This window comes from Thermobia domestica, chromosome 7, assembly GCF_964235325.1.
Source record: "Thermobia domestica chromosome 7, izTheDome1.hap1.1, whole genome shotgun sequence".
In the NCBI taxonomy this organism is placed as follows: domain Eukaryota; kingdom Metazoa; phylum Arthropoda; class Insecta; order Zygentoma; family Lepismatidae; genus Thermobia; species Thermobia domestica.
Genome location: NC_137460.1, coordinates 93,917,067 through 93,939,581, shown reverse-complemented (window position 1 = coordinate 93,939,581; position 22,515 = coordinate 93,917,067). Strand labels below are relative to the sequence as shown.

Here is a 22,515-nt window from a genome sequence, read left to right as displayed (position 1 = left end):
AAGAAAAAGAAAGGGAAAAAGTCACTTCTGGATTACTCAGTGTGTGTGTGTGTGTGCGTGTGTGTGTAAGAGTGTGTAGGATCCCTGCCTTAAGTTATCTACAAAAATCATTCTTTTTATCACTGTCACGTGTATAGATAAATCTACTCTAATCTCTTAATTACTCAGGTTAAAAGTACGCCTACCTAAAGAGAGAGAGAGAAAATAAAATATCACAGTGACTACATGTTTTAGGTTTATTTTTAAGAAAAAATTGCCAAAAAATGAGTAACTTTCTTGTTGGTCATACCGAGCTCAGTGACAATGTCTTACAAACATTTGGGAAATAATTTGTGTGTGTTTCATGCATAATGACACACAGAAAAGAAACATAAACAAAACGCGTACCGTATGTCTTTTGTTTTTTTCTTTTTCTTCCTTTAAATACAATATTAACAATTGTATTACACATCGGTTAGTGAGCTCTTCTTCGTGACGTCACGAGTATTTTGTCTTTCCGCTAAGTGACGCAACGACCTTGCATCATGGTCGATGCGAGGTTATAAAAGGGGATTGGTTATGCGTCATGGCGGAATAGTGATATCGAATTTGGATCATGAAAGTTGTAGTTGCTTGTGCTGTGAAAATGAAGCGGCGTTTGAAAAGATCAACAAGTTGTCTAGGATTAAATATTAAAGCAAGTTGTAAGTGTTAATTAATTATATATTTTTTCATTTTTTTAAACTGTACTTCAAGTAGCCATTTTATTTTCGCATCAAGAAAATAAACAAGTTTTACATTTGTTTGTGTGGCTGAATAACAATATTCGATATTTATGAGCAATTTTTTTTAAAGTTTGTTTTATTTAGCACGGAATGATATAAGTTAAGATCAACATAGATATTTTTTAATTATGTAACGGCGAGATTTTTTGTCCCATACGACCTATTTTTCGGATGATGATTGTCAACTGTTTTGTGTTTACAACTGCTTTTCTCTCATGATATATCCATGGTATCAAATGGGACCCAATACGATTGCTCTGTTCGCCAGCAAAATTAATATTAATATTGCATTGTATTTATTTATTTACTTTATCAGTGTAAATTGAGACAATATTCACATTTATATTGAAGTAGGCCTAATTGTGACAATATAGAGAGAAAAGAATGACAATATTCACAAGAAGTAAATATGTATACGTCAGAAATGGAAAATATCAGCAATCAGAAATCAAATCAAATCACAGCTTTGTTTACGGAAGTTAATGACGGATTTAGCCCGGGGCCAGAGGTGCCTAGCTCCCAATTTTTTTGAGTGACAAAAATGATTTAAGTTATTATTTGTGTATTTTTGAAATAGTAAACTCATGATATACAGTACCTGTCAGTTTGAGTTCTGGCTGGCACCCCCAGTTTTTACCTTCAAGATTCGCCACTGACGGAAGTATCTGATGTACACAGAATCATTTTGACGTTTTATTACTGTTATCTTATGTTTGTTTTAGGATAAAACACAAATTTAAAATCATACAATATTTGTATTTCGCAAATTACATAGAAGGCAGAAACTTTTTTAACGTCCCACTATTATGTGCCGAAATTTAGGGATTTGAAAGCGAAGCTATATGAGACGTGAACCTACAAATTAACGTGGAACCCGAACCACATGAGCTCCTGCCTGGCCAAGACTAAGGGAGACGGTGGTGATGATAATAAAGTAAATATGGAATGAAAAAGTGGTGGAAACGGTGGAACTTATGCATATGGTGTTTGTGCACCACAGTCCACTTAACGAGAGCTTAGATCGAACCAAGGACCCCACGCACGACAGGTGAGTTCTCTACCAATGAGCTATCGTGGCCTGCTCGTATATATATTCGTAGATATAGACAAATATTTCGCAAATTTTGGTATATCTTACTACGATCAATATTTTTCCCACCTTCTTTCCCACGAACCGTCTCTCCACGCCTTCCGTATTGAATTTGTGTCTGGAACAAAAATTATAGTTTTTAAAGCAAAAAACCTCTCTATACCAAATATCATGCATTTATTTCCAGTGATTTCCAACAAACATCTAAAAATCTTAAATATCCCCTTCACCTCACCTCTTTGCGACGGAATTTCCACTTGTGCAAGAGACACAACAAATGGGGATTTTCACCCCTTAGCAGAGGTTTTGCATTGTTGCCAACCTTATGTTCAACTGAAATTTTCATTTTAAAAAAAATCCAGTGGGAATTGAATGGGAACTCCGGTTGCCAATTATTATCTCTTATGATAGATTATTGCATCCTTTTCTGGGTTATTCCTTTATACAAGTTTTTAAAAAATCAAAATTTGATCAATATTTTTAGCGTGATGAAGATACGGATATAGTGACGTTTATTTACGAACATTCTAACAGTGATAATAATTGGTTTCTCTTGGTTATTTAGGCAGTGTTAAACTTACACTTCTTTTTTTTTTTACTTCGAGTATCCTTCTAAACTAACTAAATAGATATTAACTAAAACAGTGCAAGCCTAGTCTCTCTCTCTCTCTCTCTCTCTCTCTCTCTCTCTCTCTCTATATATATATATATATATATATATATATATATATATATATATATATATATATATGTATGTATGTATGTATGTATGTATGTATTACACTACACAAATAATGCAAAATATATTCTTGCATAAAATTGAAATTTCAATCACAAAATTTGTCAATGACAAGTTTCCCTGAATAAAGTCCACGTGTCTCAATTCCATTGGTAAATTCAATTACATTTTATCACCACATTAAATATTATTAATTACTATAAAAATAATACAACAGTAGCATGATTTTATACATTCCTAATGGTGATAGATAATAATACATTAAATACATGTTAATGTTTCGTCTAAAATTACATGAATGCCTTCTTTTTGGGAGAGAAAAGGGGCAATAACGTGTCATTAAACCACCTTGTTTGTACGGAGAAAATGTAAATCGTGTAAGTGTGTATTTTGGTTATTCAAATCTCCATGTGATACATTATGTTACAGTTTAAAATGAAAACAGACTTGCATTGCTTATAATTAAATTGCTAATACTATTAGAAATTAAATACGTGTGTTTGTGACTATAAAATTTTACGCAACTTCCTTAACTCCCCAAAATAATAAAAACAAAACAATTATCATTGTTCAAATCTTTACATAAACTATTATCTACAGAAATATCCTTGTTCTGGGAATTTTATATTTTAGTAGTGAAAGTGCTATAAAGGAATAGTGGTAATTCTATATATGTTCCAATCATTTCTAATGAATAAAATTGATTTTTTATCACGAAAGAAAAAAGGTATAAATATATAGGATCTGCATGTTAAAGAACAAAGAATATGTTTTCTTCTTAATGTTACAGAGTTTTAATTTATATTTACACTAGCAGCATGTCTATTTTTCGCACAGGAAGAATAAAAATTTTGGAAAATATTTGAGAGGGATAAATGAAGAGTTTCTGGTTCCCACACACTTGTTGACGCAAGTCCGATTTCACTGGAATACATAAACGCTCATAGGATGCAAGATATAAGCATATTGATAGAAGGTTTTCAACGTTTTCTTGGGGTTCTCCCGTTTCCTCCCACTTTCTTCATTCCACCATTTCATTCATTTCTCATAATCACTGTCTCCTTTAGCCTAACCGGCATAAACGTGGGACGTAAAACAAAAACTAAAGGTTCTACCTTTAATAGTATCGGAGATCTGCTGAATCCCACTAAAATATTCAAACTTTTCCGCCCTTAAAGATCGAAATATTCGAACTCCCTACTCTCTTACGGCCTTATCTTGCAAAATCACATCTTATCTATAATTTAGGATGCAAGGAGAATATTTACAGTAAATTTCAAGGTTCTACACTTAATGGTTTCAGAGATTTGATGAACGAAAAAAAAATCAAGCCTTCCGTTACAGATCGCATTCCGTAGAACTCCACCTTATTATCAGACTAGGGTGCAAGGCGAATATTTATGCAGAATTTTAAGTCTCTTGACCTAATAGTTTCAAAGATCTGTAGAATGTTAAATAAATAAATAAATAAGTCCCCTTTCTCCTGCTGAGTTACGGTATTTCCCAAAATCCTGTCTTATTTTTCAAAATCCAGAGAATATTTATTCAAAATGTTAGGGTTCTATGCCCAATATAGTTTAAGGAGTATGTTGAACTGAAAAAAAAAACTTTCAACGTCCCCCCTCTTTGACCCGTTAGGGGTCACATTTGCAAAAACCAATTTTACCTACAGTCTACGGTACAAGAAGTATACTTTTCACTCATACGTAACTTCAAGGTCCTACGTGTAATAGTTTCGCAGATCTAATAATGACTGAATCATTCGATATGAGTCAGTGGACATTTGCAATTTTCAACGAAACATTCTTACTCAAAGTTGTTAAATCAAGATATATATATCGATTTATACCTTGTACAATGAGAAAGTGAATGTTTGTGTGAAATTTCTTTGATCAAGTATCGATTAAAAAGTGTAAAAGAGGGAAAAAAGAAACAAAAGAAAGAATGTGGTTTAATTAAAGGTCTCAGCGCATATTATACCTATTATATTGAGAACATCCTAACTTTCACCACATAAGCTGTCCTTGTTAAATTCCATTCAATAAAAAACTTAAATTGCGTGTTTTGAATTTAGATTGGAACTGTTCTTCCGCTGTTCAGGGTTTGTTTTTGCAGAAGTATTAGTATTGTTGAATATACAGTAGATGTTTTGTGTATGCAATGCTGGCAATTCAAGGCTAGATTGTGCTATGAATTGTTTTGTCTCATCGAAACATCATTGATTAGAAAGTAGTATAATCTTTCTGTTTATTTATTTTTTTTTAATTCTTTTTTCCTCTCTTAAAAGCGCAAAACAATGCATTTTCCTTCCTTTATCACAAGTAGTAATTATATGAGTAAAGTGTAGGGTCATCATTAGGAAGAGACAAGCAACAATCTCCTGCTTAACAATGTATTTTCATAATACAGTGCATAAGTAAATATAATTATTTTTACACAACATCCCCTTAGGAGTACTAACGGGGGCTGACTCTGGATTTAAACGGCATCAGAAGTGTCACTGTTCGTCTCAGCGACCTCGGAAACTATGGATTCGACACTAATAACGGTCATTTTCGATTATATATATATATATATATATATATATATATATATATATATATATATATATATATATATATATATATATATATATATATATATATATATATCCTCCTCCCCTAAGTTACACAGTCAAACTGAAATGATAAAAACCATCCCAGGCTCGAACTTCATCTCTTGAGAATTTGATCTAGATCGGTCGGGTGGTTCAAGAGTTATTGTCACAAACATAATCACTTGAATTTTTATATATAGGGTGTTTCAAAATAACACCGACAACGTTTGGGAGGTGATTTCTGAGGCCAATATAAGACAAAAAGTATAGACCATCCTGGGTGCATTTCGGAGTTATAGGCTGCCGAAAACACGAAAAAATGAACTTTAAATGTCCATAGCTCCAAAACTATGGGACCTACCATGGTCGGGTTAAGACTTCACTTAGGAACTAATATTTACACCATCCAAAAGTACATGTTTCAGAAACCTGCGGTACTCACACAACAATTTTTATAGAGAGAGTTTGGCTACGGGTATATAATTTGAAGTACTCATCAACTATCTCTTTAAAGTTGTTGCGGAAGTACCACAGGCTTCTGAAACATGGATATTTGAACAGGGCACACTAAGTGAAGTCTTGACCCGACTACGGTAGGTCGCATAGTATTGAAGTTATGAACCTTTAAAGTTCATTTTTTCATATTTTCGGCAGGCTATAACTAAGAAAGGAAACATTTGTGATCCCAGGATGGTCTATACTTTTTGTCTTATCTTGGTGTCAGAAATTACCTCCCAAACGTTGTCGGTGTAATTTTTAACACCCTGTATATAGATAGATAGATTACCTTGACAAGTAGTAATCACCAAACACAAAAACTACAAATTCTTCAATATTATTAGCATTTGACGAAAAAATAAATGTTTGAAAGATAGGCGTCATCGAACGGAACGGAGTGTAAATTCTCATGAGTAGTTTTTGAGAAAATCAAGAAAACTTATTTATGGTTTATAAATCCAAATGCAATCAAGATAACCACGTCGCCTACTAAGGTAAAACTGACACTAATCCAACTTTTCATTGTGACATTAACGGACAGTATATAATATGGATAATGACATTTATAACCTAAAATTATGACCAAACTTTTCAAAATTTTTATTTTTATTTTAACTTTTTAACTTTGTCCAGCACAAATATGACATATATCAATTAATAGATCACATCTAGGTAAACAAAATGACATGATTAATTGTAAATTCTTATGCGTAGTTTTTTGAGAAAATCGCGAAAAAAACACTTTTAAGTTATTAAAAACCAAATCCTTTTTGTCGACAATTTGATGTAGTTGATAGTGCTTATATGGTCGGTATACATTTGTTTTTACTAATTTAAGTACTGTATGTTAAAAATATATGATATTACTGTAGCAGGTTGTATGCACTGTGTGTGATTTCTGCAACCTATGATGCACATACTACTTCTAATTTAATCGAATCAACAACGAATATGGAGCACTATAATTCTAATTAATGTAACTCCAAAAATTAAGATTTTCCAGGAGATAACTTTTACAACTTCAATATCTAATGTAAATCGCATCAAGAGTGTGTTTATTAACTACACAGCAAAAAAAAAAAAAAAAAGTGTTGAAACAACACAAAATGAGTACCACTTTAGCGTGTAACTTGTGTGTCAATTCAACACCAAGCGCATCGCCTTCAGAGCCTGTCAGAAATACCTCCTTACTGGCTGTAAGTATTTGCACTGTTTTCTATTGTTTGGTATGAGCAAAGCTTTGCGAAATATATTTCGCATTTACGGCAAGTAACTAATAACATTCTATGTTTTCTGTAATCGGTCACAATAATATTGTTGTAAACCTATGAATCATCTGACAACAGTTACACAGATAGCACTGCTTCCATCTATTTTCTTTATCTGTTATTCTTGTGTCTTAGCATGTATGAACAGAAGATGGCAGAACTGTTGCCTGTGTGACGGTTGTCAGAGGATTCACAGGTTTACAACAATATTATTGTGACCGATTACAGAAAACATAGAACATTATTCGTTGTTTGGCATAAGTGCCAAATATATTTCGCAAAGCTTTGCTCATATTAAACGATAAATATCAATACAAATTATCTCAGGTAGTAAAGGGTTATTTCTGATATGCTCGGAAGGCGATGTGCTTTTTGCTGAATTAACACACAAATAACACGCAAAAGTGGTAGTCATTTTGTGTTATTTCAACACCTCATTTTTTTAAACAGTGTATCAACTTTGCGAAATAAACTTCATAATTGTATTTTTGGTGGCAACCGTAAAAATGAATATGGTTTTTTCAAGAGATATCGAACTTGAAAAGTTCTCTCCTGTAAAATATTTCCATTTTGGAGTTACAGTACTTGGGAAAAAATGAAATGAAATCTTTCAATTTAACGTGCAACGGTTATGCTACGGTAGACAATTATTAAAGCAAAAGAATGATGATGGAGGATTTGGTGGAATGAGAAAGTGGGAGGAAACAAGAGTTCCCCGAGAAAAACCACGGACACGATGTTGTCCACCACAATCTTCGTTGATCGGGGATCGAACCAGGCACCTCACGCACTAGAGCTAAGCGCTCTACCACTTTTTTTCGTAAATCGTCCCAGCCGGAATATTAGTCTCCATGGTAATCTCACGTACCTTCTACATAATCCAAACACGGCAAGAACACCAACACAGAAACGTCCAGGAGAGTTAAAAATTCCGTCGTTGCTACCACAAAGGGATTCGAACCCCCAATGGGTTTCACCTCACGATCGTCAGCCTAACGTCTCAGACCGCTCGGCTACATCCACCGGCTACCACTGAGCTACACCACTTGGGATCATGCGCGCCAACTACGGTACGTGGGTGCTCCGGGGCTCCAGCACCCACACAGATAATCTTGTGGGTACGGCGGCGTACCCACAAGATTTTTAGTTCAATAGAAACAAAATAACATAAATATTTGTAATTTGCCGGTATCTAAAAGTGAGGAATTAAAACACTGAGATGGAAGTTAAAACTTCTAACCTCTAAAATATAATTGTTTGTTTCAAATGTGTTTGTGCAAAGCAACCAAGCAACACGCTTACCCCCCTTCTTGTCTGTCTCTGGCCAAGTCAAAAGCAGTCCCACCCCCCCAAATAAAAATGGATCTATATTGTGAAAACAATCGAGCATAGCCCTTTATGACAGTGTTCATAAAATATTTTAACTAAAAGGAAATCAATCAAAAAATATCAAGGTTTCCCTGAAAACATATAACACGGCCCGCTATTGAAATGTACCCACATAAATTTTGGAAAGTCGGCGCCGTTACTTGGCATCCAAGCAGTCCATATTATTATTGGGTTCTCAACTTTTTAAATGTTTTTTCTGCGCATTTGCTAGTATCTTTCACAGTTTGTACCATCTATTTAGATGAAACGTAACAATTACCTTTACATGTAAATAACATCTAACAATAAAAAAAGGTTAAATATAAAATTCTACGATACTACCACCATCTAACGGGAAAAGGATGTTTCAAAGATGAGACATATATACCAATTAATAGATTTTATTTAGCTGAACAAAATGGTATAAATTAGTGTAAATCCTCATGCGCAGTTGTAGATCAAAAAGAAGAGAAACGAGTATTTATGGCAGTAGAAAAATATGTAGTTTGTTACCATTATAATAATATCATAACTGGTAACTTTTATTCTGTTGTAACATATTGTTTATTTATTTTTTATTTATTAATTTGCTGCATATGTAAAAGTAAAATTAATGTTAACTGGTAGATTGTGTCTGTCTTCTAACAGTAACACAATACTCCTAACAGTGATATAGATATTATTTGAAGGTTCTAAAGTGATATCGAGTTGGAATTTAGCCACTATCTCAGAGCATACAATCAATGCTGCCGAGAAGATAGCTTCGTAAACGAAGATCTGCTGTCTTCTTGACACTATAAGTGAGCATATGTGGGAGAAATATTAAGCTATATTTTGAAATTGAATATCTGTTCAATGAAACGGTAGTTTCTCAGTTCTGATATCGTTAATCTTTAGAATCTCAACTCTTCCTTTACTTTAGCTTCATAAATTGTTTTGAGCCACGAAGAAGAAAAATAAAACTGGCAAACGTACTTGTGTTTTACTGGCTCGATGGCTTAGCCTCGTTTTGATAAGTAAACTGTCTTAAAATCTGTCTGCACGCAGAACGCTAATATAAGACTGAAAATCCTTTTCGTAATTAACGGAAAATATGCCCATTATTTCATTGAAACAATTTTTAAAGGTTCCTTCTGGATATATGGCTAGAGTACGTGTCTTCAGCACGAGAGGCGCGGGTTCGATTCTGACGAGAGTTTCGAATCCCTCGTTAAGCCATAGGTCTACATCTCATTTAACCTCAGTGGTGAAAGTAATGCTACTAAAGTCTAACCCAACCAAGTAAATCATAGAAATATTTATTTAATGATGCGTACGGGTGGCTACGGGTCAAGACTTAAGGCTGTCTCGTCTCGAAAATTAAACCTCGTCTCGTCTGCTAAACAATCCTAATCGTGTGGCTACCAACGTATCATAAAAGTGCAGTAAAAAAAGGTGAAAAATGGTACATAGAAGGTGGAAATGAATAAAACCTGTGAAAATAAAAGTAAAAGGGCCGAGTGTAATGCTCATGGCATTACCTTCATGAGTGCCAAATTAAAGAAAGTAGGGATGGCCTTTTTCGAAAAGTCTGTTTTTCGATTTTCGAAGATTTCACTTTTCGTTTTTTTTTTTTTTTGAAAAATTTTACGTTTTTAGTTTTTCGAAAGATTTTTCGTTTTTCGTTTTTTCGGAATTTTTTTCGTTTTTCGCTTTCCTAAAAAAAATTTTCGTTTTCGAAAAAATTTCGTTTTTAGTTTTTCGGAAATTTTTTTCGTATTTCGTTTTCGAAAAATTCATTTTTCAAAGAAGTATTTTTCGAAAAGATGTGGCCATCCCTAAAAGAAAGTATGCAGGTTTTCATGACCTGTCCCAAAAGTAGACATATTTCACATAGCCTATATTATAGAATCATTCATCACTATTATATTGAGTTATAAAGAAAATCGTTAAATACGCTTTTTGTGAAATATTTCCGTTTCTCCTTGAAGAACAAAATTATTATAGTAAAATTAGAAAGGAAGTTTTTTTTTTTTTTTTAATTGAGGGAGTTCCGATTGGTTGAACAATGTATTAGCCTGGCTTTCAAATACATGCCCGGTGCCCATATACTGACTTTACATCCCAAATTTACTTTATCAGTGTACTATTACCACCACAAAAGTTTAAATCCTTAGATATCTCGAGTTCTGTCTTTTCTCTCTTTAAAACCATTAAACAGGCTTTCACCAGGCCAGTAGTACCTACAAAAAGTGAGTACTGTTGTTCTTATGCGGGACATTATATTCAGTATGTTGTATGTAATATCATATCATGATTAATATTTTAACGTAGCTGTGTTTAAAAGGAAATGTCTGACTCACACCTTTTAAGTAGACCACTCGTGGCGGAAGAACAGGTGTACAAGATTTTGTTTTAAAAGAGAAAAACAATATACTACGCATTAAAGTAATTTTAGGTTTCTACGTAATTGTTTTCTCGCAAATTTCGTTACTAATTTCATTTACCAAGAACTCCTTTATACAGGACGTTTCAAAACAACACCAACAACGTTTGGGAGGTGATTCCTGACACCAAGATAAGACGAAAAGTATAGACCATCCTGGGTGCACACAAATGGTTCCTTTCGGAGTTATAGGATGCTGAAAACATGAGAAAATGAACTTGAAAGGTCCATAGCTTCAAAACTATGGGACCTACCGTAGTCGAGTCAAGACTTCACTTAGGAACTAATATTTGAGCTATCCAAAAATACTTGTTTCAGAATCCTAAGGTACTCACACAACGATTTTTACAGAAGTAGTTTGGCTACGAGCATATAATTTGAAATACTCAAAAATTGTCTCTATAAAAATTGTTGCGAAATTACCACAGGATTCTGAAACATGGATAATTGGATAGGGTACATACTAGTTCCTAAATAAAGTCTTGACCCGACTGCGGTAGGTCCCATAGTATTGGAGTTATGAGCTTTAAAGTTTATTTTTTCATGTTTTCGGCAGCCTATGACTCCGAAAGGAAGCATTTGTTCACCCAGGTTGGTCTATACTTTTCATCTTATCTTGGTGTCAGGAATCACCTCCCAAACGTTGTCGTTGTTGTTTTGAAACACTCTGTATATTCACTCTGTCCAGGAGAAACAAAACCTCAAGAACTACAAATGGATCATCATCAATTTTGGCCTGTGAGAAGAAGGTCAAGAAATGGCAATCGAGTTTGTCGATGGAGATAATCCATTTAGTTGATCCCAAGATATGGACAATGAAAACTCGATTCCCAATTTGTTCCTATGGGAGTTACTATGGACATCATCCTTACTTGATAGACTACCCGCAGTTCTATTCAGGTTAGCGGGTTAGTATAATACTCAGGCTTAAAAATATTAATCTATCCGGGTGGTGCAGCTCTAAAATGAAACTGATGAATTTCTACTCAACAAATTTTAAGACAAATATTTTCAAATACTCATTGATCTTAAAGGATACTTAATTTAATTTAAGGTAAAATCCTATATTAAAGCCTAGGCTTGGTAAAATTTAGCATGTTAAGGTGTTTGGTTTACCGCCCCCCCCCAAAAAAAACTCCTTTACGTGGTGTACACTTAAAAGCAGACAATTCCAGAGAGGCCAGCAGCAGCTTTCATGCACCATGGTCATCGCAGTCTTTTCATGATTATTATTCAATTCTCTAGCGTATAACAAAAAAAAAAAAAGTCCAAAGATTACCCACACTCCAATCGATACATCTCATTCAGTTGAACAAGCAGGGCCGTGCTGTGGAAGGGGGCGAGCGGGGCAAAAAATTCGGGAGAAAAAAGGAAAAAAGATAGGAAAAATTGCTTGGAATATATGTATGGGGCGCCGTCGTATACTCTCGCCCCGGGCGCTGATTTTCCACGGCACGACCCTGTGAACAAGGCAATATAAATCGGTTTAAATCCTCCGCGCACATAGTTTTCGAATTCAAAATATGGAAACACCAAAGTAAAAGGCAGGATTTTAAAAGAATTTGAAGAGGAACATTGCATGTTAGACTAACCAACACGACAAAATACAGAGATGAAATTTCTAACATCTGGATGTAAGGTTACAAAATAATTGATATAAGAATAGTCATTGAACTTTTCTATCCAGAATATCGTCCAGTAAATATATATAAAAATCCCTTTAAGATTTTCCAGTTTGCCTGCGGCTTAAATCTGGCCGCAAATTCAACCCCTTAAATGTCGAAGTTTCTGCATATACACAATGTGCTAGTAAGTAAATTTTCCGTAACAAAATTCGTAAGAATTATAATTATTAGGGTTAGGATCTTGATGATTTTACATCTTTTTTCTGGATTAGTATAAACATTGCTCGTTGTGTTATAAATTCTGTTTTATTAAAAAGAAGTAATTTAAGACAAACTTGTTTGTGCATTTTTTGCATTTTTGCCCATTTCTGTATATAAGTGCATTTTTTACAGTTTTTTGGTCATTTTACATGCGTATTTAGTATTTACTCTTACTTTTAACTGCATAATTCTCATTTTTCTTATAAAAACAATAAATTGAAGCAGAATGCTTCCGACTACACGATTGTAGTTTGAAGATTCGTTGGAGTAGGCGCAGCCAATGTCCGCAGACTGCAGTCTCTGGCGATTAGTGACATGAAGCGAAGGAGCGAGAGTTCAGTGACCTTGACATTCACTGTTTTGGTGAGCTGTTGGTAGACGCCTAATTCTACAGTTCATCTGGTTAAAATGCCTAAGATAAAAGAGAGTACTGCTTCCAGGCTTAAACGATTTGTGAGTGAATTTGGAGGTGAAAAAGTATTTACAACAGATGGAAGTGTTCTCTACTGCAAGGTGTGTGATACGGCAGTTTCAGCCGAAAGAAAATTTACCGTTGAACAGCATGTTTCAAGGGACAAACACACACGGGGACTTAAGTTACGTGCGAAACGAGAGGCAAACGCCGCGCAACAACTTCCCCCGCAGTGTGGTACATCCAAAAATCATTCTGTTTTTTTCGAAGACTTGTGCGAAGCATTTATTTGTGCTGACATTCCGTTGAACAAAGTGGACAACGTGACATTGCGTGCCTTTTTGGAGAAATACACTTGTAAACCCCTCCCCGATTCTTCGACATTAAGGAAGAATTACGTGAACAAACTACGAGAGAACAATGCAGTGTATTAGACAAGAAGTGGACGGAAAGAAAATATGGGTGTCCATGGATGAAACGTGTGATTCGGAGGGACGAAATGTAGTGAATGTTGTTGGAGTGATGCAGGAGGGTGGGCCGGGTAAAACATTTCTTTTGAATTGCGAAGTTTTGGAAAAGGTCAATTATTCCACGATCAGTAAGTTATTTGATAAATCAATGCATCTCTTATGGCCTAATGGCGTCCTTTACGAAAACGTGCTGCTCTTTCTAACCGATGCTGCACCGTATATGGTAAAAGCAGCGAACTCACTGCAGGTGCTATATTCGAAAATGATTCACATTACGTGCCTCGCGCTTGGTTGCCATAGAGTGGCTGAAGAGATACGTGTGCAGTTTCCTGATGTGCAGTACGCTGATAAACTCATAGTAAGCGTAAAGAAAGTGCTCAGTAAGGCCCCATCACGTGTAGCTGCTTTTAAGTCTGAGCATCCTGAACTCCCTCCACCACCTCGCCCCGTTCTTAGCAGGTAGGGAACGTGGCTAGAAGCCTGTAAATACTATTGTCAAAACTTCGAAGCTGTGAAGAAAATGATAGACTCTTTCGACCCCTCCGAAGCTTGCGCGATTCGAACTGCACAAGAGAGACTGGCCAATTCTGAAACTCAAGGTAAGTTTGTGTACATTCAATCTAATTTAGGATTTCTACCAGGTGTGATTACTTCCTTAGAGAAATCTGGAGAAAAGTTGCAAACTTCATTTGACTCAATCAAAAATGCAGTAAGTGCATTAGAAAGTGTTCCGGGGAAGTAGGACTGGAAAAAAACTCAGGTTACCATGTTTTGTGTGGGATAGTAGACATTCTTTTAGGCAGAAAATGTGTACTGCCCAAATTAGAAAGTGATTTAGGAATAAGTGATATGGTCTATTTCGAATATGCTCCGGTGGTTTCCGTAGAAACTGAAAGAACCTTTTCAATGTACAAATCGTTATTTGCAGACAACCACCATGCATTCCAGTTTGGAAACCTTCATATGATTTTTGTTGTTTATTGCAACTCAGTGTTACGTGACTCTTTTGAGAAAAACACAACAGAGTAGAACCACACACACACACACACACACATATATATATATATATATAGGGAATACACTAAAAAATAGTAACGGATGATTCTCTGTGAAAGCATTTTTTTAAAATTATAGTGCATTTTTTTTAGATTTTTAGTGCATAATTGCATTTTTTATTTTGCATTTTCCACGAATTTATAGTGCAATAAAATCCTAACCCTAATAATTATTATACTTAGATATAATATGACTTTCTTTTCAATCTGCCAAATCATCACCATTTGAGGGAGGGGGAGGAGAAGGGGTTGAATTCAGTCAAGAGTAAGCGGATGAATTTAACCCAACTTCATGGGGTGTGTTTCAGAAATAAGTAGTTCACTGATGTGTTGTATTCTCAGAAATTTCACGTTTTAATTTCCAGAAATATCTCAAGAGATAAAAGAAAAAAATGAAAACTGACCATTCCAATTATGTATGTAAATTTAGCAGCTACCTGTAGACACAAAACGAGCTTCTTGATTTAACTTCACCGGTTACAAAGAAAGAAAGAAAAAGGAAATTAAAGAAAATACCTAAACTACCTTGTTCAACTCTTCTTTATCAAAGAGGGAAGAGTCTGAAATTAAAGAGAAGAAAAAGGGGGGGGAATAAGAAGGTTGTTTGATGCCTTAAGCGACTCTTTGTTCTTGAAAATCACAAGGTAACGAAAGGGCCAACCAGCCCATTTACAATACAATATTGTTTCCTGGTATAGTGATGGTGCACACCTCTAGGCCGTTGAATGTCCGTTCGAGCAAGGTTCGATGATTCCAGCGGCTGACCCTGGAAGGTCGAGTGGCTGGAAAAAGAAACAACTGCTTTGTGATGTGACTGACTGGAATACTATAAAGCATCAACTCTCAGGATGAGAAGAATTTTAACACACTATTTTACAGCATGAATTTAAATCTTTTATAATAGTAGGGTATTAAAGTTAAGTAAAGATTGAACTAACAGAACACTTCTCAGTGGAAACCTCTCATTAACGGAAAATATTTCCAAGTTCGTACACAAATTTCCACTTATACATAATCATTCCACACAATTAAAACTGTATTACGCGGAACCTATTTAACGCGGAAATCGAAAAGCACAATGATCCTTAATAATGGACAATGTTCTGTACATTCATAATCCACTTGTTTTTATTTCTTTGTACATTTTCTACTTATTATTAGGGATTTGATACGTGTAGCTTTCGGATAGCGATGCTTGGGTGTTGGGTGTTTAGTATTTTGTAGAAATGTCGTACAGCAATGTTCAGGTTTATAGTACAGAACTGTCGGACAAGTGACACTAACGTAAGGTGACACCAACCACAGGAAAATGGCAACAGAAGCCAGTCATTTTCGAAATATGAACTGAAAAGTTAATTATGGATTTTTTTTTTCAATATTTTTGAAGTTATTCTTTGTGAAGACTGAGATTGTATGATTTTCACCTGCAGATTAAGAATAATGTTTGTCATGAATTCTGTAGGCCGTCATCATCCTGGACCAGGGGCGTCATTTGTGACTCCGGGGCTGAAAATTATCCTCCCTCGGCGTTTGAGTTTTATATACATTTGAATCAATAAGATAATAATATACCAATACAAAAAAAAAAAAAAAAAAAAAAAAAAAAAAAAAAAAAAAAAACGAAAATCTGCTTACATCGGTAGATCTTGTCTCCCAAGCAAGATCTGAAATAATGGTACTGTCCCGGACACTTTTCTTCGCAATGCATCTAACAGACTTTCCAGGTTAGATACAGTTGATTTGAAAACCAGGTTAGATACCCTGACCTAGAACCAGATACCCTAAGCAGTAGATGTGAAAGCTTTACCACTGATCCACTGCGGTCTTCAGTTTATTGTACTTAAGACGTAAGTTCTAAATAGCGGTAGCTAAACAAGTATTCAGTAGGAAAAGAGGACTGTTAACATCAAGAAATGTGTCGTTGGACGTTCGAAAACGATATATTAAAAACCCTGGTATGGTGCAGTGTTGGGTAAGTTACTTGTAAAAATGTAACGCGTTACAAGTTACTTTACTTTCTCTTAAAATGTAACGCGTTAGTAACGCGTTACTCGCCCCCCAAAAGTAACTGTTACTTTACTTCGAAAGTAACGCGTTACTAACGCGTTACTTTTAGGTCCGAAACTTTAAAAATGTGAAAAAAAAATTATGAGTTCAATTTTCCGTACTGCCATTACTACCGCAATAATAATAATAATAATAATAATAATAATAATAATAATAATAATAATAATAATAATAATAATAATAATAATAATAATAATAATAATAATAATAATTATTATTATTATTATTATTATTATTATTATTATTATTATTATTATTATTATTATTATTATTATTATTATTGCACGTTCTGAATCGCTTTATGTAAATGCAAGGACAAATTTTTACTTGATATATGAACGTTTTCATATAATGTAACATTGATAAAATGCCATAGCCTACTGCGTTACTCGTAGGGATGGACACGAGCGAGTTTGAGCGAGACAGACATCTTGACCTTAACCTGAGAACTCGACTCGAAAAATTTCCTCAAATTCGACTCGAATTGGGGTCGAGTTCCAAGTCGACTCGAGCCAAATCCGGTGTGTAGTTTCGAGTACATTCTTCAAGTATATTACACTAGCAGCGTTCACCCCGCTTCGCTGCGGTCACCCCGGAACGCAATAAACTTTGTTACTTAGATAATTTTTACTTTTTCGCTTTCAAATTGCAGTAAATGTTAACATTATAGCGCCTGTCATTTATGTTAACCCGCCGAGTGACACGGTCATGCGGGTTGCATATAAATACGTTTATTTTTATACCTATGATGAACTAACAAAGGATTTGTACGTTATGGACACTTGAATGGTCAATTATCTCAAGACACTGGTAATTAAAAATTAAAGTGATATGATAAAAACCATCTAGGGTCCAAATCCTAATAACCCCCCAAAAATGAAAGAAATTGGTTCAGCCGTATTAGCGTGATGAGCTAACAAAGGATTTGTGCGTTCTCTTTTATATAATAGATAGACAGTATAATTATTATCAATGACACTACTACTACAACAACTTTTATTATTATTATTATTATTATTATTATTATTATTATTATTATTATTATTATTATTATTATTATTATAACACTGTATATAAAAAGAAAGATAGGCGGTTTGTATTTGAATACTAAAAAACTAGTTGATTGCCAACCTCGGTAGTCGTGAAGTCTAGTAGTCAAGGACATTGTTCACGAGCTTCTGAATTTGTATTGAGGGTCTAGGTTGAGTATTCGGGCTCGAGCCAAACACTGTTAAAAGTTATAGAGACTGGCCAAATATCTTTAAAAGTGCTCGACCCGGGTTTAGAATTGCCAACGACTCGAACAGCTCGGCTCACAGCTCATTCACTATCGACCCGAACCGAGAAGTGAGCCGAGCCAACAGCTTACCCAGCCGACTCGGCTAGAGTCCTCGGCTCAGTTGAGCCGAACCGAGCAAATGGCTCATCCCTACCAAGCCAGATCGAGCCGATGGTTCACCCCAAGTGAGCCGGCTCGTGCCATCTTCTCAGTTGAGCCGAGCCGAGCTGAGCTTGTTATTAAAAATCTCTTGTGGTCTCGTTATCGAGACGAGACCGGATTCGAGCAGTGTCCCCTCTCGTGAGCAATACTATAAGTATTCCATGGCTTTCGTTTTCCAGTGTAATCAGGCCATGATTTCAAGACGACTTAAAACGAACGAGCCATTTATCAAACTCCACTGGACTCGAAACTCGACGCGAAAAACTGAATCGGCTCGGAACTCGACTCCAGGATATTACCCTTGACTTGACTCTAAACTCGACTTGAATTCGAGTCGTCGAGTCGAGTTTTAGCTTGACTTGTGTTCATTCCTATGCGTTAGAAAAAATGGTTGCTTATTATTATTCTGCTAAACTAATTATATAATAATAACAATGTTGTTATGTAAAATTAAAAATAAAGAATAAAGAGAAACATTACACTACTCTATAATCAACGGGACTCTAGGATAAGCAAACTGATCTGAAAGAACTCCAATATTACATGCATCGACAAACTATTTTCTAGTAATAAAGTAGGCCTGCTCATTAAAACACAGTTTATTCATATTAACCCCTTACTGTAAATCGTTAATTATGACACCCTAGCTGTTGATAAATATTTTCCGCCGGGGCACTTCAGACACTTTACTTTTAAATTCTGTCCACCATCATCCTCAGCACTAAAGAAAAAAGTATTCTTTCAAATGTTCGAACGGTAAAATATTTTCGTTCTCCATCTTTATAAAAACAACACCAATGAAAGTAAAATAGACTACCGGTATCATTGCACTACTAGTTCACTCACTGAATGTATTGATTTCTAGCTGTCAAAATCTACGACAAAATCTTCCAGATGCTTGCAATCAGTACACGTGATTTCCCTAAGGCTGTCCTCATCTTCAAAAAACAGCAAATGGCACTACGAACTTATCTGTTTCTCCGTGTGACCGTGACTGTCGGTCACAGACATACGTAGTTCATGCTCGATTGTTTCATTCTAAGAAATTCACTTACAGGAAAGAAACATTTGTTTCCGAAAAAAAATATATATATATATATTGTAGTTACTCATCCAAAATGTAACGCGAAAAAAAGTAACGCAAACTAGGTACGTTACTTCAAAATTTGTAACGCGTTACCGTTACAGTTACTTTGGAAAAAATGTAACGCGTTACTAGGAAACGTTACTTAAAAAGTAACGCGTTACAAGTAACGCGTTACTTGCGTTACGTTACTTCCCAACACTGGTATGGTGCGTGGCATTTTACGGATCAGAGACGTAGGCATTAAGAAAGCTGAAATATCCAAGCTGGAAGCATTTGAAATGTGGTGTTGGCGCAGAATGCTGCGCATATCATGGACCGAAAGGAAAAGGAATGAAGACGTACTAAAGGAAGCTAATGAAGGACGACGGGTCATGAAAATAATAGGAAAAAGAACAAACAGCAAGCTTGGCCATCTTATAGATAGAGAGAAAGGCAGAAGGAAAACCAGGAAGAGGAAGACCAAGGGTAGAGTACCTAGATGCAGTTACAAAGAACAGGCATTATCAAAGTATAAAACAGCTTTCCCAAGAAAGAGAAAAGTTTTAAAGTATCCATGTTGTTCACCAACCTGTGGTTGAGGTGAGAAAGAAGAAAAAAAATCTAATAAGAAGCAAGTATAGTAAGTGCGAAGTATTGAAGTAATATAAATAGAAACCGGATGTTGGGCAAAATGCCTATTTTTTAATATTAAAGATATGAGCAAAAATAACGTTTTAAAGTTTATATGGGAGGTTATAGTTTCGATTTAAGCCAATTTTATTTTGCCTACTTCGACCTTTACTGCCTAAAGAATTGCTTTAGTGCCTAATGTTGCCTATCCTATGCATTTTCTTCAAAATAAGCCTTCATTGGAAAAATATATAATTAATATAACATAAATAATACACACATAATACGTATATTAGGTGTTTGTAAACACAAGCACGTGGTACGTTACAATCCTGTCACCTCTTTCAGAGATCTTGGTGTTATTGACAGTAAGCTTACTTTTGCAGATCATATAAGCACAATATCTTGTACTGCTATGAGAAAACTAGGACTCCTTTATCGCTTCAGTGACATAAAAAATTCTAATTCCTTAAGCTTGTTCTATAAGTCATATGTTGCTCCCACTATTGAGTACTGTTCTCCTATCTGGTCTATGGCCTGCCCTACTCATCTGAAAAAATCAAATTCTGTAATTAATTTCTTTTTAGCCATTGTATCCTACCGAGTACCTCACCTCCGATCACTTCCAAAAAATGACGTTTTAACATTTCTCAAAATCAAACCTCCCCTAGTGAGAAACAAAATTTCTGACCTAACAAAGGTCTCTTCTCAACCGAATTGTTAGCACGTATAATCAGTTACCAGAAACTGTAGACGTTTTTTCAAATGAGCATACCTTCAGGTCATCTATAAATAAACTATCTTTGTAATGTTACTATTTTGATTTCAAACTGTTAGTCTATTGTTATGTTACATAATTGTTAAAATGTTTCAGTGTAAAATGGCCTAGTGCTGTATCTGAAACCTATTATAAATAAATAAATGTACAGGGTGAACTTCAAAGATGTGCACATACTTCGGGAGGTGATTTTGACATGAAAAGATATGACGTGATTTTGACATGACATTTTCATATGAAAAGAAGACCAAAAAAAAAAACCCTCTTGTATTTTGGCGAATTCCGTGTCGTATACAAATACAGTGGTGCCAACTTGGAATCGAAAATCGAATCTTAACAATTGGAACGGAACAGAAAGATGTGCACATACGTTGGGAGGTAATTCGTAACATGAAAAGAAGACAAAAGATCCTGTTGCATGTTGTCGAATTCCGCATCGTGTACGAGTGACAGAGGTGTCAACTTAAAATCGAAACTCGAATCCTGACAATTGGAACGGAATCGAAAGATGTGCACATACTTCGAGAGGTGATTCGTGATATGAAAAGAAGACAAAAAAATCCTCTTGAATGTCACGAATCACCTCCCGAAGTATGTGCACATCTTTCAAGTTTACCCAGTATATGTGGAATGCATAACAAGCTTCGTTTTTCATATATACAATAAAAGAAGATATTAACAAACAAGTATGTTTCTATCTTCTTTGAACATTATCTATGACGAATCTATTTTTGAATGGTATTGAGTATTTATCTTCATTATTTCGAGTTACATTTTAATGCCTATTTTTATAAATTTTAGTGCCTATTTGCTGCCTATTTTCCAGGTTTTTAGTGCCTAAACATCCGGTCTCTAAAGATAAACAATTATGTGCATAATAATGTCATTATGAGTGATAGTAGTTATTGGCTTAAGGAACTCTGCTTGGAGTGCCAAATCACAGACATCTTACAACATATCATGATAAGATCGTTTATCGTAACACATGCTTGAGGTTATTTGCATAATAGTTAAGATAAGAAAAATAAAAATTTACAAGGCCCATGTCATTTTGACCCGATCGTGGCGCTCTAATGGTTAAGTTCTACTGTATACTGTCTCTATGAGGTAGATGCTTATCACAACCAAAATAATAATAATCTCCTTCCTGACTAAGCGGTTAGCATACGGGCTTTTGGCGTGGAAGACCCTGGTTCGATTCTCATTGGAAGATCATGTGGTTCGGATCCCATGTTAAGCTGTAGGTCCACGACCCATACAGCCTCGCTGCTAAAAGGGACGTTGAACTCTTAATCAAATCATCCAATCGAAATAAAATACGGTACTCTGGGCATTCTTTAAATGCATGTAACTCTATATTTCAATACCAAGCGAGTATAGTTGAACATCCATCCATCCGATGTGCGCAGAATTTCGTCAAGGAGGGAATGGGGCACATAGTAACAAGTTCGTATAGTTTCAGGTGATTCCATATCATCTTAATATGGTAAATGTTTACTTTGCGTAATATGAAAGTTCCCTTTATGTATGTCACTGTCTATTGTAATAATAATAATAATAATAATAATAATAATAATAATAATAATAATAATAATAATAATAATAATAATAATAAAGACTCAATATAAAAAATATTTATTCAAGTGAATAACATCTGACAGTTCCCAATTCTTGGATATTCTTACAGAGAATTTTCTTTGCTTTTTCATATACTTCTTCACCATCTTCTGTTTGTGTGTCTGTAACTCAGTATATATAGCAGATAATTCCAACGACTCCTTTGCCCTCGCTCTCAGACATCCGTCCTCCTTACAAGCAATTCAAGTGCACTGAGTGAGCGTGTGACTCATCGAATCAACGAAAGAAGAAGGCGAACGAAAATCGAGGTCTCTCACCAGACAGAAAAGAACACAAACTACTTATAGACAGGAGGAGAGAGGGGCGGCCGGGACGACAGAAGAA

At 35.1% G+C, this 22,515-nt stretch overlaps 1 protein-coding gene across 1 annotated transcript in view; it reads left to right on the top strand.

Moving 5' to 3' along the window:
• Positions 1-550: 550 nt before the first annotated feature.
• Positions 551-22,515, top strand: part of puc (dual specificity phosphatase puckered) — a 106,365-nt gene continuing 84,400 nt past the window's right edge. Inside the window, exon 1 of the mRNA XM_081765042.1 lies at positions 551-683. Within this exon, the coding sequence (XP_081621168.1) occupies positions 596-683 (88 nt within the window). The 5' untranslated portion in view covers positions 551-595. The remainder of the gene's footprint in view (positions 684-22,515) is intronic.